This window comes from Bufo gargarizans, chromosome 11 (genome assembly GCF_014858855.1).
Source record: "Bufo gargarizans isolate SCDJY-AF-19 chromosome 11, ASM1485885v1, whole genome shotgun sequence".
Classification (NCBI taxonomy): Eukaryota; Metazoa; Chordata; class Amphibia; order Anura; family Bufonidae; genus Bufo; species Bufo gargarizans.
Window position 1 is genome coordinate 57,253,561 of NC_058090.1, and position 19,141 is coordinate 57,272,701.

At 45.0% G+C, this 19,141-nt stretch overlaps 1 protein-coding gene across 2 annotated transcripts in view; it reads right to left on the reverse strand.

The window, feature by feature from the left end:
* Positions 1–19,141, reverse strand: part of CDIN1 (CDAN1 interacting nuclease 1) — a 379,309-nt gene that overhangs the window by 150,687 nt on the left and 209,481 nt on the right. For both annotated transcript variants that reach the window (XM_044271970.1, XM_044271972.1), the window contains 2 exons: positions 10,307–10,372; positions 2,777–2,882 (listed from right to left, as the gene is read on the reverse strand). In XM_044271970.1, the coding sequence (XP_044127905.1) occupies positions 2,777–2,882; positions 10,307–10,372 (172 nt within the window). The remainder of the gene's footprint in view (positions 1–2,776; positions 2,883–10,306; positions 10,373–19,141) is intronic.

Sequence of the window (19,141 nt, forward strand, 5' to 3'; positions counted from 1 at the left end):
CCAACAAGTGCTAAGCATCTCTGGGAACTCCTTCAAGACTGTTGGAAGACCATTTCAGGTGACTACCTCTTGAAGCTCATCAAGAGAATGCCAAGAGTGTGCAAAGCAGTAATCAAAGCAAAAGGTGGCTACTTTGAAGAACCTAGAATATGACATATTTTCAGTTGTTTCACACGTTTTTGTTATGTATATAATTCCACATGTGTTAATTCATAGTTTCGATGCCTTCAGTGTGAATCTACAATTTTCATAGTCATGAAAATAAAGAAAACGCTTTGAATGAGAAGGTGTGTCCAAACTTTTGGTCTGTACTGTACATGCATCCCTAATTAATATATACTTTTAAAATACACTTTTTTTTATGGTTTATACTATATGAATATAGAAAAAGTAGAACTTAATAAACCTGAAAGATTAAAAACTGTAAAAATATTTAGTTAGTAAAAGAAAACAAAGCTCCGACTAGTAAAGACAGACAGACGGCTGAGCCACGCTTCCAGTGCCTGTGCCTGCCTATAGAGGCCACAGCACGGCCTTCATGATACCTCAGTGCCCAGTCTCTCATCAACAGGGCAATGAAAATGCTTGAGTGCTCTTAATTACTGCAAATGAAGTGTTCCTTATGGTGAGGAGCGGAGACATTACTGGGGAGTGATAACAGTGTTGGCTTCTTATCATGAAAGCCGTTACAATGCTGGCACAAGTCCTGACTGGCTGCGGACTCGTGTCAAGATGGCAACTTGATTTCAGAAATATTCTTTCAGGAGCAAAAATATTTCTATCAAATGGACAAAAGGGGTTATCCAGAAATTTTTAATTAATGGCCTATCTTCAGGGCACCAGACACCCCGGCTATCAGAAGTCTGAAGAAGCTGCTGTTCTTACCGGAGCTCCGGTGGGTGCTTTGGCTTCCTCACTGCTAACCAATCACTGAGCCATACATTATATAGTGGCAGTGCTTGGTTTTTCAGCTGAACCCCATTCACTTGAATGGTAGCGAGCTGCACTTAGGCCACGTGAACGATATATGATGACGTCACTGACTTAGGAAGAGGCCTAAGTGCTCACGGAGCACCAGGACCTCTTTGTACAGCTGACTGGCGGGGGTCCAAGGTGTTGGAACCAATCTGAGGATAGGTCATCAGTATAAAAATCCTGGAGAACCCCTTTAAAACCTGCAGGTATAGAAAATCACCACAATCTGTAAAAGCAAGTTTCAGAAATAATTATAGAAGGCAAGACTTGTATAGAAACAGAATGTGACATTTGCAAAGCGATATGATTCAGAAGTGTTTGAAACAACCAGCTATAAAGTCATGGGGGTCAATTCAATCATCTCAATCCAAAGGATACTAAATTTAGAGGGTTTTTCTCAGTCTTTCATGGGCGAGGAAGCGGCGGCCGCAGTAATGGAAACAGAAGAGTCTGCTGCTCACCACAGCTATGCTGCTTCTGCAAGTTAACGGCCGGATCTTGCTCAGGTTTTTCCAAACTTAACATTGAAAGTCTGAGATAGGAATAACCCTCTAAGACCTCCTTATATGTAACAAGAGGTGTCTCCATCCTTAATGGGGAGCTTCTAGGATTACTAATAGTTTTTAAAAGATATACTTATGCAGCTGTTACCTCCAGTATGTACATCTTCTCCGTGCTTTTTTTATTTTTATTTTAATCCTCTTGACCTATTTTCAACCATGTGTACAAATCACTCTGAATAGTTTCCATCCTGTATGTAGCACTTCCTGTTGCTGTATCCAACCAAACCCATGATGCACTTCCTCTGCCAGAGCTCTAGCACTGCCCCTAACACTCAGCTAGTTTATAGCTCCTCTCACAGAGCTAGTTACATAGCCACTCCCCTATCACTGCCCATAATACCCAGCTAGTTTATAGCTCCTCCCACCAGCTATATATACATAGACATTCCCCTATCACTGCCCCTAACACCCAGCTAGTTTATAGCTCCTCCCACCAGCTATATACACAGACACTTCCCTGTCACTGCCCCTAACACCCAGATAGTTTATAGCTCCTCCCACCAGCTATATACACAGACACTCCCCTATCACTGCCCCTAACACCCAGCTAGTTTATAGCTCCTCCCACCAGCTAAATACATAGGGGCAGTGATAGGGGAGTGTCTATGTATATAGCTGGTGGGAAGAGCTATAAACTAGCTGGGTGTTAGGGGCAGTGATAGGGGAGTGTCTGTGTATATAGCTGGTGGGAGGAGCTATAAACTAGCTGGGTGTTAGGGGCAGTGATAGGGGAGTATCTATGTAACCAGCTGGTGGGAGGAGCTATAAACTAGCTGGGTGTTAGGGGCAGTGATAGGGGAGTGTCTAACACCCAGCTAGTTTATAGCTCCTCCTACCCAACGAGTCGATCTAAAAACCTACTGTACATTCTTTGCATGTGTTTTAAAAGTTTTTTATTGTCTATTCATGCACGAAGCTTATCAGCACTGTGATAAATCTTTAGATGGCCTGGTCTCAATATTGGACAGGATTAGGAAATCTGCCCTGTAGTGCACAGTAGAGTGCTGCAGCCACTTCATGTATCCCAGTTTTTGGGTCTCAGATCATGAAACCACTTTGAACCTGGTCTATGGCAGATCATGTACAGTAGAAAGAGAAGCTGTAATCTAGAACAGTCTGATGGCGGCCTCTCTCGGCCTCTCTAGAAACGTATGTGCCTGCATTGTTTGCAGACTGAAGTGCACACATTCACCAGTGCATATTGTAACGTCACAGCAGTCCCATGCAGGAGGACTCACCTGTTCCAGTAGCTCCAGAACTGATCCTGCAGATACATGCGGTGACTACTCTCATCGCCAAAGGATGCTTTACTTTCTATCCAATGAATAACATGGCCTTCGACAGCTGAAGAGCAAACGACACAAGCAAGAACACCTTCAGTAAAGACGCAGCTCAGGCTAGGTCCACACTTGAACCAAGATTCTGGTATTCTGTTCAACATAGGAACAGAATACTGGAATCACCGGATTAGGCTACTTTCACACTAGCGGCACGGACCTCGGGCTGTTACGTCGGGTGAACAATTTGCCAGATCCGTCTTGCCGCTAGTGACCGTGTGCCCCCGGACTGCCGCTCTGTCCCCATTTACTATAATTAGGGCGGGGCGGAGTTCCATCGAGGCACGGCAGCGCACGGCGACAGGCTGGCGGAATAAATGTCAGACATGCCATAGTTTTATTCCGGCAGCCTCTCGCCTTCTGCCGGAACTCCGCCCCCATTATAGACAATAGGGAGGGAGCGGCAGTCCGGGGGCACACGTTCACTAGCGGCAGGACGGATCCGGCAAACTGTTCACCTGATGGAACAGCCTGCCGGAGGTCCGTGCCGCTAGTGTGAAAGTAGCCTAAGACATATGCCGTATATTGCCGCCACCCGACAACCCATTCACTGCATGAAGCATTATCTAATCCTTTATGTTTGTAGGAACTCTGTGATGGTACGGTAGCCTTAGGCTACTTTCACACTGGCGTTTTGGCTTTCCGTTTGTGAGATCCGTTCAGGGCTCTCACAAGCGGTCCAAAACAGATCAGTTTTGCCCTAATGCATTCTGAATGGATAAGGATCCGCTCAGAATGCGTCAGATTGGCTCTGATGCACCTCCATTCCGCTTTGGAGGACACCAAAACACTGCTTGCTGAGCCGAACAGATCCGTCCTGACACACAATGTAAGTCAATGGGGACAGTTTTCACTGACACAATCTGGCACAATAGAAAACAGATCCGTCGTCCATTGACTTTCAGTGGTGTTCAAGACGGATCCGTTTTGGTTATGTTAAAGATAATACAAACGGATCCGTTCTGAACGGATGCATGCGGTTGTATTATCTGAACGGATCCACCTGTGCAGATCCATGACGGATCCGCACAAAACGCAAGTGTGAAAGTAGCCTTAGCCAGGATACTGCTGTGGAGTTTCCGGCTAAAACCAACACAGAGTTAGAGTAGGGTCACTTCTATGTAACACTATAGCGGTTCCCGTGTGTTGTATGCAGGCATACATGCTATCATTCCTAAATCATTTATGTAGAGAGTGGTCAGGAAGAGGTCTGTACCTTCCAGCATCTCCCCTCACAGAGGTGGCTCAGTGAGAGTGAAAGATCACGGACACCTCTGTGAGCTTTTTTAATTAAAGGGGTTTTCCCATCACAGACAATGGGGGCATATCTCTAGGATATGCGCCCATTGTCTGAAAGGGGGCGTCCCATCTCTGGGACCCGCACCTACAGTGAGAACAGAGCGGGAAAAGGTGGAGGGGGGCACACTGTACTTGCGCAGCCGCCCTCCATTCATTTCTATCGGGTTGCTGAAAATTTCCGTCAGCGCCATAGAAATTAATGGAAGCGGTGTCCGTGCAAGCGCGGTGCGCTCCCATTCACTTGTATAGGGAAAGAGCTTGGCGGTGGCCGGACATGGGAAGCCTGGGGTCCTCCAGCCACTACTCTCCCTTCTCCGTTCTCGGCGTAGGTACGGGTCCCAGAGGTGGGGCCCACATCTCTAAGACAATGGGGGCATATCCTAGCGATATGCCCCCATTGTCTGTGATGGGAAAACCCCTTTAATACACTGCAATATATTTGTATAAAGGCCATTTTTGAAATAGTAATTTAGTACAAAGTTTTTGTCCTGTACAGCCAATACCGATTTATACATATCGTAGGCTACTCTGTCTCCTTCGCTGTTCTGGAGGCTTGTTCTCTAGTCCTCATCTCTGCATTGCTGAGAGCTCGCTGACAAATCCCGCCATGCTTCTTCTCCTTCTCTTCCAGCAGAGGATGAAACCATCACTGGGCTCGGCGCATGCCCAGCAAAACATTAGAGGCTGATGCCCTCAGTTAAACCAGAAGAGCGGAGACACAGGCAGTGTTCGGAACTGAGGGCATCAGCCTCAGATATTTGACTGGGCATGCGCCGAGCCCAGTGACTGTTTCATCTTCTGCTGGAAGAGAGAAGTGCGGCAAGATTTGTAAGTGACACTGAAAGCGGGGGGGTTCTCTGCTATTAGTGATGTAGTGGGTGTCAGCAACGGCGCTGCTGGGGGCGTAGAGTATGAGCCGAGGAGAAGCGTGCTTGGGCTCTGCCGGGGGGCGTTCCTGGGCACCTTTGAACAAATATAACGCCCCTCTGGGCACCTTACTGGCTCCTTTGCATAAGGAATAAAGTGGATTTTTTCAAGATAGAAACCAAGCAGCAAGGAAAGAAAAGCACGTCTGGAAAGGAGGTAGTAAGTGCTGCAAGACAATGGTTTTAGTGTAAGGCCTCATGCACACAACAGTTTTTTTTCACGGTCCGCAAAACAGGGTTCCGTGTCCGTTTTTTTTTCCGTGTGTCTTCCGTGATTTTTGGAGGATCACCAGACATGAAGGCGTTTTGGTGTCCGCCTGGCTGTGCGGAGCCAAACGGATCCGTCTTGACTTACAATGCAAGTCAATGGGGACGGATCCGTTTGACGTTGACATAATATGGTGCAATTGCAAACAGATCCGTCCCCCATTGACTTTCAATGTAAAGTCAGGGTATATTTTAACTTGAAGCGTACCCATCACCATGGGAACGCCTCTATGTTACAATATATAAACAAAAAAAAATTCACAGAAAAAACTACGATAAAAACATCCTGCACGATATGATACAAATTTGCGGATGTCCCTGGCCATATTATTGAAGAAAACCACAGAAACAAGATAATAATGCACTTATTAAAGCAGATGCAAGCACTATATATGGACTAAGTCCTCACCCTGATATGATAATGTCTGAGACACTTAGTCAATATATTTTGATCAAAACACATCTAAGCCCGCCACCAAGCGTCAAGGTGGTCTCAGGTCAGGCGGGTCCTACGCTAAACCTACCTAAGCCATTGGGCTTCTATGTTCAGGAGTGCAGACACCGCACATATGGTGTGCTGCTCCTAGTAACCTCCATGTGCATCAAGCAACCAATGGGAGGAGGAGCAAGCACAGCCATATGTACCACCTAATTAAGGCGCTCATTGGATAGGGGAGGGGGGCAAAAGTGCAGAGGAATGCTACTCCCAAGATACTAGGTGCGCATTCACACTTGAAGGTGCCACTCCCTCAAGCAAACACTACATAAACAAAAAAAATTCACAGAAAAAACTAAGATAAAAACATCCTGCACGATATGATACAAATTTGCGGATGTCCCTGGCCATATTATTGAAGAAAACCACAGAAACAAGATAATAATGCACTTATTAAAGCAGATGCAAGCACTATATATGGACTAAGTCCTCACCCTGATATGATAATGTCTGAGACACTTAGTCAATATATTTTGATCAAAACACATCTAAGCCCGCCACCAAGCGTCAAGGTGGTCTCAGGTCAGGCGGGTCCTACGCTAAACCTACCTAAGCCATTGGGCTTCTATGTTCAGGAGCGCAGACACCGCACATATGGTGTGCTGCTCCTAGTAACCTCCATGTGCATCAAGCAACCAATGGGAGGAGGAGCAAGCACAGCCATATGTACAACCTAATTAAGGCGCTCATTGGATAGAGGAGGGGGGCAAAAGTGCACACCATATGTGCGGGGTTTGCGCTCCTGAACATAGAAGCCCAATGGCTTAGGTAGGTTTAGCGTAGGACCCGCCTGACCTGAGACCACCTTGACGCTTGGTGGCGGGCTTAGATGTGTTTTGATCAAAATATATTGACTAAGTGTCTCAGACATTATCATATCAGGGTGAGGACTTAGTCCATATATAGTGCTTGCATCTGCTTTAATAAGTGCATTATTATCTTGTTTCTGTGGTTTTCTTCTATGTTACAATATACCATCGGATTTGAGTTATATTGTGAAAACTCAAATCTGACAGTATATTCTAACACAGAGGCTGATGGGGATGGGGACGCTTCAAGTTAGAATATACTAAGAACTGTGTACATGACTGCCCCCTGCTGCCTGGCAGGACCCGATCTCTTACAGGGGGCTGTGATCCACACAATTAAGTGACAGGTCTGTGCTATAAGCAAAGCGCCGCACAGACCTTTCACTTACCAGTAGGAGGAGCGCCCGGCCAGTCACAGACATCGCAGGTAAATATAATGCTTCTAAAATTGCTAAGTAACCATGGCAGCCAGGACTGCAGTAGCGTAGTGGTTGCCATGGTTACCGATCGGAGCCCCAGCGATTAAACTGGGACTCCGATCGGAACTTTGCACTGCCACCAACTGGGGCCATCGTATATGTATGGGGGCACAACTGGGGCTATCGTATATGTATGGGGGCACAACTGGGGCCATCGTATATGTATGGGGGCACAACTGGGGCCATCGTATATATATGGGGGCACAACTGGGACCGTAATAAATGTATGGGGTCACAACTGGGACCGTAATAAATGTATGGGGTCACAACTGGGACCGTAATATATGTATAGGGACACATCTGGGGGTCATAGTATATGTATGAGGGCACAACTGGGGCTATAATATAAAGATGGGGGCACAACTGGGGCCATAGTATATGGGGGGGGGGGATTTTAATTAGGAGGGGGGGGGGGGGGAGGGGAGGCCGCACTGGCTAACAATGAATTTAAAACTGGGGAGGGAGGGGGGGGGTCTGCCCACTCCTGCCTGGCAGCACCTGATCTCTTACAGGGGGCTATGATACGCACAATTATCCCCTCAGGTGCCGCACAGACCTGTCACTTACCAGTAGGAGGAGCGCCCGGCCGGTCACAGACAGCGCAGGTAAGTATAATGCAACCATGGCAGCCAAGACTGCAGTAGCGTAGTGGTTGCCATGGTTACCGATCGGAGTCCCAGCGATTAAACTGGGACTCCGATCAGAACTCTCCGCTGCCGCCAACTGGGGCCATCGTATATGTATGGGGGCACAACTGGGGCCATCGTATATATATATGGGGGCACAACTCGGACCGTAATAAATGTATGGGGGCACAACTGGGACCGTAATAAATGTATGCGGGCACAACTGGGACCGTAATATATGTATAGGGACACATCCGGGGTCATAGTATATGTATGAGGGCACAACTGGGGCCATAATATAAAGATGGGGGCACAACTGGGGCCATAGTATATGGGGGGGATTTTAATTAGATGGGGGGGGGAGAGGGGAGGCCGCACTGGCTAACAATGAATTTTAAACTGGGGAGGGAGGGGGTCTGCCCCCTCCTGCCTGGCAGCACCTGATCTCTTACAGGGGGCTATAAAACGCACAATTAACCCCTCAGGTGCGGTTAATTGTGCGGATCACAGCCCCCTGTAAGAGATCGGGTGCTGCCAGGCAGCAGGGGGCAGTCATGTACACAGTTCTTAGTATATTCTAACTTGAAGCGTCCCCATCACTATGGGAACGCCTCTGTGTTAGAATATACTGTCAGATCTGAGTTTTCATGAAGTGAAAACTCAGCTCTGAAAAAGCTTTTATGCAGACGGATCTGTGAAAGTGTGAAAGTAGCCTACGGACACGGATGACAATCTTGTGTGCATCCGTGTTTTTTTCACAGACCCATTGACTTGAATGGGTCCGCGAACCGTTGACCGTCAAAAAAATAGGACAGGTTATATTTTTGGGACGGACAGGAAACACGGACGCGGATGAACAACGGTGTATTAGCCGAGTTTTCAACTGACCTATTGAAAGTCAATGGGTCTGCAGAAAATCACGGAAAATGGAACAACGGACACGGATGCACACAACGGTCGTGTGCATGAGGCCTAATGGTGATGATTCTGGTGACAGTTTTCCTTTATGAATTTAGCTTAAAGAAGCACTCCAACAAAGTTTTTATTCTCTTACCTGTTAGAAAGGTACATGATGTAAATTGTAATGAAGGTAACCTTCTTACTAGTGACTGTTTTTGTGAGTTATAACCTCCCTTCTGATGCTCAGCTGTGTCGTGTTCTGACCCAGGACAGGAAGTCAGTTACTTCTCTATTCATTCCTGTGAGACTGACAGTGAAGATCACATAGGAATACATAGAGAAACTGGCATCCTGTCCACACATAAGATGTGTCATTTGGAAAGTCAAAGGAGGAGATTTATCAAAACTAGTGTAAAGGAAAGCTGGCTTAGTTGCCCATAGAACCACCTTTCAATTTTCAGAGCTCCTGTTTTCCTTTTCACCAGTTTTGATAAATCTCCCGCAAACTGTTGTTCACATGACACAGCTGAGGATCTGAAGGGAGGTTATAACTCACACATACAGCCACCGGTAAGAAGATTACCTTCACTACAGATTACATCATGTACCTTTCTAGCAAGTAAGAGAATAAAAACTCTTATGAGAGTGCTTCTTTATGGTCTAGTTCACACTTTAGTGTTTTGGTCAGTGATTTCCATCAGTGATTATGAGCCATAGCCAGGTGCAGGTCAAGAACACAGAACAGGTGCAGATGTCTGCATTGTACTTTATCACTGCGTAGGATCCACTTCTGGATTAGAGCTTATGCACACAAACGTGTATGCCTCGTGCCCGTGCTGCTGACTACAAATAGTGGTTTGCAATGCACAGGCAGCGAACGCGTGCCCACTGTTTGTGGATGTACATGTTCTATTTTTTTTATATCCCACAGAAGTGCTCTGTAGTGCTTCCATTCTGTACTCCATCATGTGGACCCATTCAAATGAATCCATGATATGGAGCGCACACGGCTGGTGCCCAGATATTGTGGACTCGCTGTTAGCCGGCCACAATACAGCCATAGGCCGCACTCTTAGGCTGGGTTCACACCTGAGCGTTTTACAGCGCGTTCCTACGTGCTGTAAAACGCACAACAGGCAAGAACCAATGATTCCCTATGGGAATGGTTCTCACCTGGGCGTTTTACAGCGCGTACGATCGCGCTGTAAAACGCCCGACGCTCAAACAAGTGCTTGAGCTTTTTTTGGGGCGTTTGTCGCGCGTTCCCGCACATAGAAATTCGGGAACGCGCGACAATGTGTGAACGCCAGTCTCTGTATGCGCGATTGTAAACGCCCGTACAATCGCGCATACAGAGCGCTCGTTTCAGAACGCTCAGGTCTGAACCCAGCCTTAGGCTCACGATCACTGAGGTGTGAACTAGGCCTAATAGAGTGCTTATGAGCCCTTAAGTGGACTGAGAGCTCCACAGTGTGACGGCCTCCTCTGTAAGAGCTCATTAGCAGTGTCGATAGCAAACTGGTGTTTTCTCAGTATCACATCATGTCACAAGATGGCGAAGTCCACTGGGCAACAATAACATATCTAGTCGGCAAATAAAATAGTTGAACCCTACAATGTCAGACTCACCTACTGGCACCTCCAGAATGAAGTCGGGAGTTTTATCGTAGCCCTTCATACGCAGCTGGTCTTCATCTACAATCAGGGCAAGAGCTTTTAATAACTTGCATTAATATGTTACACAAGACTATCATATCATAAAAAAGGCCGGTGATAAGGAAGACATTTACAAAGGAAAAAGTTTAAAAGTTGCAATTAAAAGAAGACTATTGAGAAATGTATTCCTCCAATAAGGGAAAGATAAACTCAAATCATACTAAAAATACTCCTGACTCCAGACACCAGCACTGCAAGGCCAATTCAATAACTACAATATAAAAGTATATTTTAAATCATTACGTTTTGTATTAAAGAGATTTTAACAAACAAACAACAACACACTAACGGCCTATCTTTAACATACACCATCAATGTATCATTGGCACAGTCTAATCCTTGGGGTCAGAAAAATGAAGGGCCTGCAGCACTGCCTGAATGAGGGGAGCTGCTGGACCAGATACAGACGAGCCACTTTGTCTGGATAAACACTTAAAGGGGTTGTCTCACGTCAGCAAGTGTCAGTTATTATGTGGGCACTTACTAATGTATTGTTATTATCCATATTGCTTCCTTTACTGGCTGGATTCATTTTTCCATCACATTATACACTGCTCCTATCTAGGGGTTATGACCACCCTGTAATCCAGCACTGGTGGTCTTGCTTGCACACTATAGGAAAAAGTGCTGCCCTTTGCGTACTCCCACAGTTCCGGCCACCACAACATCGCTTTTTCCTAAAGTGTGGAAGCACGACCACCTCTGTTGGATTGCAGGGTGGTCGTAACCTCTGGAAACGAGCAGTGTATAATGTGATGGAAAAATGAATCCAGCCAGCAAAGGAGGCAATATGGTCAATAACAATACATTAGTAAGGGCCTTGTATTAATTTTCTCTTCATGATAAATGCCATGTGTCAGCGTTCACCTCGTGCTCCTGATACGCCAGCCGTGCCGCCCGCACCGCTGACACAAGGTTTTCATTAACGATCAAAAAACCTCTGACTTGATAAAGGGGTCAGAAGTACCCGAAACGCGTTGTCTACCAATAAACCTGAAAATTGCAAATTACCCAGTTGTGATAGTGCGCCTCCTACTGTCCATACATTCGACTGAAAAAGTCAAGCGTCCTTTCTTCTCGTTTCTACTGTCTGACCCGAGTGGTGGGGTGGCTCCCACCCAAGGGATTTGGATATATCTGGGCTGCACTAACTGTGAACCATCTACATACAAACTCTACTGGGATTGCACCCAATTAGGTGAGCATACCTAAAAAATGTCTTATAGTGGATTACCCACTTATTGAATGAGCGCCTCTCTCTACCCTCTGGCCATAATTTGCTGTAGTGAGACAACCCCTTTAATGGGTCACAATCAGCGGGGGACCCAGAAGAGAGGCCATCAATAGCTATTCCTTAGGTTTTGATTCTAAGATGGCTGGGCAACATCCCACATAACTCTCCTTATAGCTCAGACAGGGATTGTCAATAACCTTTCTCAAAGTCTTGGGGAATGCAGGGGAATGTATTTTTCTGGATTTTGGGAAAGCTGTGTGAAACGTTGGACTTCTGTACAAGGCAGCAAGAAATAAGGATATCTACAAAAAAAATCAGCCACCCAAGGCATTTATTTTAATTCTTACAATCCATATATTTTATTATTTTAATTAAAGTTAATGCAATGACGTCACTAAACGCTAGATCTGCATTTCTGCTTGTATCTGGATGCATTAGGTATTTCACTCCCCATGACCAGAAGATCTTGCTGTTCCACCAATGTTCTTCTATGACAAGGTTAATCATACCGGGTTTAGTGTTATTTTTCCCTTACTAGGCGTCGTAGCATGATGAGGAGCCCCCAGTATGTCATAACAGATCGCCCTTGACTTCTGAAACCCTGGCGTGCGTTATAGCATTTTGTAGAGGCCCATTACTGCCTTGCTTCATGTCTCCATCCATCCTTAACTAATGACCTGGATATTATAACGGGAAGGCTGTGTGGTCCTGTCCTAACACCTGCTGGGCTGCTGACACGGCCTTCTCACTGCTCTTTCTGCTTCACCTTTGATTAGAATTAATGATGGCTCCCAGAAGTTGTGCGCTCAACTCCCATCCATCTATCAGCCTGGAACAAGGATTTCACAGAGGCCATTTGGTACCTTCTGTGGGGTTAATGTGCAGCGCACATACAAACCATCTGATGTAAAGGGCAAGCACAGCAAAAGAAAGCTAAACAGCAGAGACATCAATACATACAATACAACATCAGAACTTAGCAACTAAAAGCAAGAAATTGTGATTTTTTTTACAGGGAGCAGCAGTCATTTTTCACTCGTACCAGTGGTAACAGCTGATGTTAGGAGGTCCAGGTTAAAAGCTAGACTTAAGGGCACCCACAGTCTCTAAATGGGGGGCCCAAATGTTTCCGATTAATATTTCTAGTAGAAAAGCACAGGCAAACTGTCTCTTAGAGGGGGTTTTCCAGTTTCAGCAAATAAAACATACTCATATACGATTTTCTAATATACTTTTTGTATCACTTCTCCATGTTTTTTATGATCTCTGCTAGTTGTCACTGAATAGGATCCTGCATTGTTTACTTCCAGAAGATGAAAATCTCCTAGTCATGAGATGCTCACAGAAATTTTGTAAGATATTATTTATTTTATTGCATACAGCGCCCAAAACCAGGAACTGGAGACAGTCCATGGACACAGAATAGGAGATAGGCATCTGATCAGAAGGGGTACAACCACTTAGGCATCTACCAATTACGACAACAGGGGTCCTGTGCCCCCATACGCGTGCACTGCCATGTCAAGCTTGTGCACTGCCACGCTATTCGTTCTCTAAGAGACTGACAGATCACAAGCCCAATCAATCTAATGCTTATCCTGTATCCTGAGGTTTGAGGAGAAGTTGATATTGTGGCACAGCCCCATTAAGTAGTCTTAAGAGTGTACATGGGTGATTTTCTGCTACAGTGTGTTTTTATTCAGTTGTGACTTTATTCAGTTCATGGTAAAGCTGAATGACAACCAGCATGTCTGACATTACAGATCCTACCTGGTGGACAACCATGTGGCAGCTATAATTGCAGCCATATTGGCTGTCTTCCCGCTTCTTCAGAGATGACCTGTAGTAAGGTGCACAGGCCTCCCTGTAGTAAGGTGCGCAGGCCTCCCTGTAGTAAGGTGCACAGGCCTCCCTGTAGTAAGGTGCACAGGCCCCCCTGTAGTAAGGTGCACAGGCCTCCCTGTAGTAAGGTGCACAGGCCTCCCTGAAGTAAGGTGCACAGGCCTCCCTGTAGTAAGGTGCGCAGGCCTCCCTGTAGTAAGGTGCGCAGGCCTCCCTGTAGTAAGGTGCGCAGGCCTCCCTGTAGTAAGGTGCGCAGGCCTCCCTGTAGTAAGGTGGACAGGCCTCCCTGTAGTAATGTGCACAGGCCTCCCTGTAGTAAGGTGCACAGGCCTCCCTGTAGTAAGGTGCGCAGGCCTCCCTGTAGTAAGGTTCACAGGCCTCCCTGTAGTAAGGTGGACAGGCCTCCCTGTCCACCTTACAGGTTCACAGGCCTCCCTGTCCACTTACTACAGGGAGACCTGCGCACCTTACTACAGGGAGGCCTGCGCACCTTACTACAGGGAGGCCTGTGCACCTTACTACAGGGAGGCCTGTGCACATTACTACAGGGAGGCCTGTCCACCTTACTACAGGGAGGCCTGCGCACCTTACTACAGGGAGGCCTGCGCACCTTACTACAGGGAGGCCTGTGCACCTCACTACAGGGAGGCCTGTGCACCTCACTACAGGGAGGCCTGTGCACCTTACTACAGGGAGGCCTGTGCACCTTACTACAGGGAGGCCTGTGCACCTTACTACAGGGAGGCCTGTGCACCTTACTACAGGGAGGCCTGTGCACCTTACTACAGGGAGGCCTGTGCACCTTACTACAGGGAGGCCTGTGCACCTTACTACAGGGAGGCCTGTGCACCTTACTACAGGGAGGCCTGTGCACCTTACTACAGGGAGGCCTGTGCACCTTACTACAGGGAGGCCTGTGCACCTTACTACAGGGAGGCCTGTGCACCTTACTACAGGGAGGCCTGTGCACCTTACTACAGGGAGGCCTGTGCACCTTACTACAGGGAGGCCTGTGCACCTTACTACAGGGAGGCCTGTGCACCTTACTACAGGGAGGCCTGTGCACCTTACTACAGGTCATCTCTGAAGAAGCGGGAAGACAGCCAATATGGCTGCAATTATAGCTGCCACATGGTTGTCCACCAGGTAGGATCTGTAATGTCAGACATTTGTTGCTGGGGGAGGAGCTTGTGAAGGAGTGTGTGTATATATAGAGACAGACTCATTAGCTGGCCTAATTCATTAGCTGCAAGTTCTACCTTCAAGTACTACATTAAGTACAGTGAAGAGATATTGCAGGAGATAGTCAGGAGGTAGGCTGGAAGGTGGAAACAATACAAAAAAAAGGTAAGATTTGTTTGATTTAAATTGACAAATTTTTATTTCTTTTTTTTTCTCCTCTTTAAAATGGCAGACTTTGTTCAGTGCAGGAATTGTTGTGCATTTATTTCATGTTCCACTCTTTGGAGATTCGGATGCTGTCAGATCTGTAGACAGTTCTCCTTACTGCAGCAGGAAATTGCATTTTTGAAATCTGAGATATTTAAATTATCTGTTAAACAAACTCCAGCTAGGACTGCTGCAATGCCACTGCCACAGAGGACCCCCAGAAATGGCAGATGGGTTACTGTAGGTTCTGGAAGACTTAGAGTGGTGGATAGAAGACATGTCCCACAGTCGGTGATTCTCCAAAATTCATTTGCAGCACTCTCAGAATGTAAGGACAACATGGATATGGACTCAAGCACAGAGGGTGAGAAACCATCGACTCCTATGTCTAATGTATGCAAGACTGCAGCCAAGGACAAAAAAGATAAAGTGAAGTCTCAAAGGAAGCAGCTGTTGCTGGGTGATTCAATCATAAGAAGTGTGGAGCTTAAAGAAAATGGTTTTGTGAGATGTCTCCCTGGGGCTACTGCTAGAAGAGATAGAAGACGTATTATTAATATTGTTAAGCAAGCAAAGCAGGAAGGGGACGTGGATGTTCTTGTCCATCTAGGGACAAATGACCTGGCTTGCAATGAAGTGTCAGAGGTGAAAAAATCTTTTATCACACTTGGTAATGACGTACAGGATTTTGCATCCACCATTTCATTTTCATAAGTTCTGCCTGTGCATAATGTTCAGAATGATAGGCAGAGGCGCATAAAGGAGTTCAACACATGGCTTGGTAAATGGTGTCAAGAGCAAGGATTTGGCTTTGTTTCTCATAATAGCTCTACTTGGAATAGAAAGGAACTGTACAAAAAAGATGGTTTGCATCTTTCTCTCAAAGGAACAAATGTACTTAGTGAACAACTCCAAGAATTTGCGAAAGAGTATTTAAACTAGGAAGGGGGGGCAAAAGAGTGAAAATAAAAGAGTCCAATTGCCCCCCGAAACAATGCCAGAACAGGTCAGAAGCACAGAGGGTAAGAAATAAGCTCCGAGTCCTCTCTACAAATGCTCTCAGTTTAGGTAAAAAAATCAATGAACTTGGGTCAATAATGGCATCTGAGAATGTAGATTTAGTGGCTGTTACGGAGACATGGTTTAATGAAAGAAATGACTGGGACATAACCATACCAGGGTACTCTTTATACAGAAGAGACAGAGAAGGCAAGAAAGGAGGAGGAGTGGCCCTGTATGTGAAAGATAGCATTAAATCTAACCTAATACAAGTTGGTGAGGCCAACATAGAGTCAATTTGGGTTACGTTGCAGTTTGCTAATCATGCAGTAACTCGTGTAGGTGTGATATATAGACCACCTGATCAAGTTAAATAACTAGATGATCTACTAGTTGAAGAAATAGCTAAAATGACAATGAAAGGAGAAGTTATCATTATGGGAGATTTCAATCTTCCAGATATAAACTGGAAAACCAAAATAGCAAGTTCTACCAGGAGTACAGATATTCTAAATTCCCTACTGGGGTTATCCCTACAACAAATGGTTGAGGAGCCAACCCGGAGGGAGGCCATTTTGGATTTGATATTCACAAATGGGGATTTGGTATATGATGTCATTGTCGGCGAAACCTTGGGATCTAGTGATCACCAGTCAGTGTGGTTTAATATAAGAACTGTGAAAGAGTCCCACCACACAAAAACAAAAGTTTTAGATTTTAGAAAAACAGACTTTTCAAAAATGAAATTAGTCATAAATGAGTCCTTATCAGACTGGAACGGATTACATGGAGTCCAGGAGAAATGGGACTACTTAAAAGGTGCATTATTGAAGGCAACAGAAAATTGCATTAGACTTGTCAGTAAAAGCAAAAAAAGGAAGAGACCACTGTGGTACTCAGCAGAAGTGGCCCAAATCATTAAAAATAAAAAGCTAGCATTTTGTAATTATAAAAAAACCCAGAGCAATGAAGATAAGGAAATCTACAAGATTAGGCAGAAAGAGGCCAAGCAAGTTATAAGAACTTCTAAAGCTCAGGCAGAAGAAAAACTAGCTCAGTCTATGAAAAAAGGGGATAAGACATTCTTCAGATATATAAATGAAAAAAGGAAATTAAAACAAGGAATAACTAAATTAAAAATAAAGGACGGAAGGTATGTAGAAGAGAATAAAGGGCTAGCCGACTGCCTTAATGAATACTTCTGTTCAGTTTTTACAAAAGAAAAAGAAGGAGAAGGACCTCCACTAGAAAGGATGACTATTAAATCGTTTGATGCATATGTCTTTACAGAGGAAGATGTTCTAAGTTTGCTGTCTAAAGTGAAGACAAATAAGTCACAGGGGCCTGATGAGATACACCCAAAATTATTAAAAGAGCTTAGTGGTGAGCTGGCAAAACCGTTAACAGATATATTTAACCAATCATTAGTAACAGGAGTCGTCCCGGAAGATTGGAAATTGGCAAATGTCGTGCCCATTCACAAGAAAGGTAGTAAGCAGGAATCAAGCAACTATAGACCAGTGAGTCTGACATCAATAGTAGGCAAATTAATGGAAACCCTATTAAAGGATAGGATTGTGGAACATCTAAAATCCCATGGATTGCAAGATGAAAAACAGCATGGGTTTACTTCAGGGAGATCATGTCAAACAAATCTTATAGATTTTTTTGACTGGGTGACTAAAATAATAGACGGTGGAGGTGCAGTAGACATCGCATATCTAGATTTTAGTAAGGCTTTTGACACTGTCCCACATAGAAGACTTATCAATAAACTGCAGTCATTGAGCATGGACTCCCATATTGTTGAGTGGATTAGGCAGTGGCTGAGTGACAGACAACAGAGGGTTGTAGTCAATGGAGAACATTCAAAACAAGGTCATGTTACCAGTGGGATTCCACAGGGATCTGTACTGGGACCAATTTTGTTTAATATCTTCATAAGTGATATTGCAAAAGGCCTCGATGGTAAGGTTTGTCTTTTTGCTGATGACACAAAGATATGTAACAGGGTTGATGTTCTTGGAGGGAAACGCCAAATGGAAAAGGATTTAGGAAAACTAGAAGAATGGTCAGAACTCTGGCAACTGAAATTTAATGTGGATAAGTGCAAGATAATGCACCTGGGGCGTAAAAACCCAAGGGCAGAATATAGAATATTTGACACCGTCCTGACCTCAGTATCTGAGGAAAGGGATTTAGGAGTAATTATTTCAGAAGACTTTTTTTTTTTAACTTTAAATATTTTATTAATTATAATACAAAAAAATACAGATCAATACAACATTTGTAGTACTATAAAATCCACAAGTCCGTCTATTCCAACCCTGAGCATACTCGGCAATAATTACATAAAGACAAATGCCCATAACCATATGAGTATTGAAAATCAAATGGAGATCCCACCCTCTGGGGGAGAGGCCAGAATCCCCCAGCATCCATCATTTAATGCCTGAGGGACCTGCCATCCCCCAGCATCTCTACAGCTTCTGCAATACTCCAGAACAACTGCACATTCTTTGCCGATACAGACAAGTAGAAAAGACCGGACTTATGAGATCTTCCCCATCCCGCCCCCCAAACCCCCCACCTTGCAGGAAAAAAAAAAAAAAAAAAAAAAAAAAAAATAATTCCCAATTAATTATCCGTGTCCCAATCTTCCCACAGCTGACTCCACTTTGCGCAGGATCCTCTTTGTTTGTACAGAATCCTCTCATAGTTTCTCACTTTCTCAACCAGACCCAGCCAATTACTGCAGTCTGGAGTAGAAGAGCAAAACCATGATCTGGAGATGAGAAGCCTAGCCAAAAACATCACCTTGATCAACAAACAGCGTTTTATAGGCTGGTAATCCACCTCCGATAGGTCTCCCAGGACCCATATCCTGGGAGACAAAGGAACCACAATACCGAGTTTACGAGCCAGATTGGATTGGACCTGTCTCCAATAGCTGCTCACCATTGGGCAGTCCCAAAACAGATGTAAGTGATCTGCCTCGGAGTCACCACAGCGTGGGCAGTCAGAGGAGGCTCTAAGTCCCCTCCTATATAACCATACAGGTGTCACATAGATTTTATGCATAATATTAAATTGTACAACCGTGTGATTAAAATTATGTGAAACCAACTTTAAACTTTCCCCTATATTCTCCCAATTTGGAGGGCCCACCTCTGAGAGCAAAGAAGACCAGGATTTCTGTCCTGGAGAGAGAACATCTAAAAAAAAATTCTTCATTAAGTGACTATAACAATGTGATATTTTAATTCTCGTGACAGTTTTCTTAC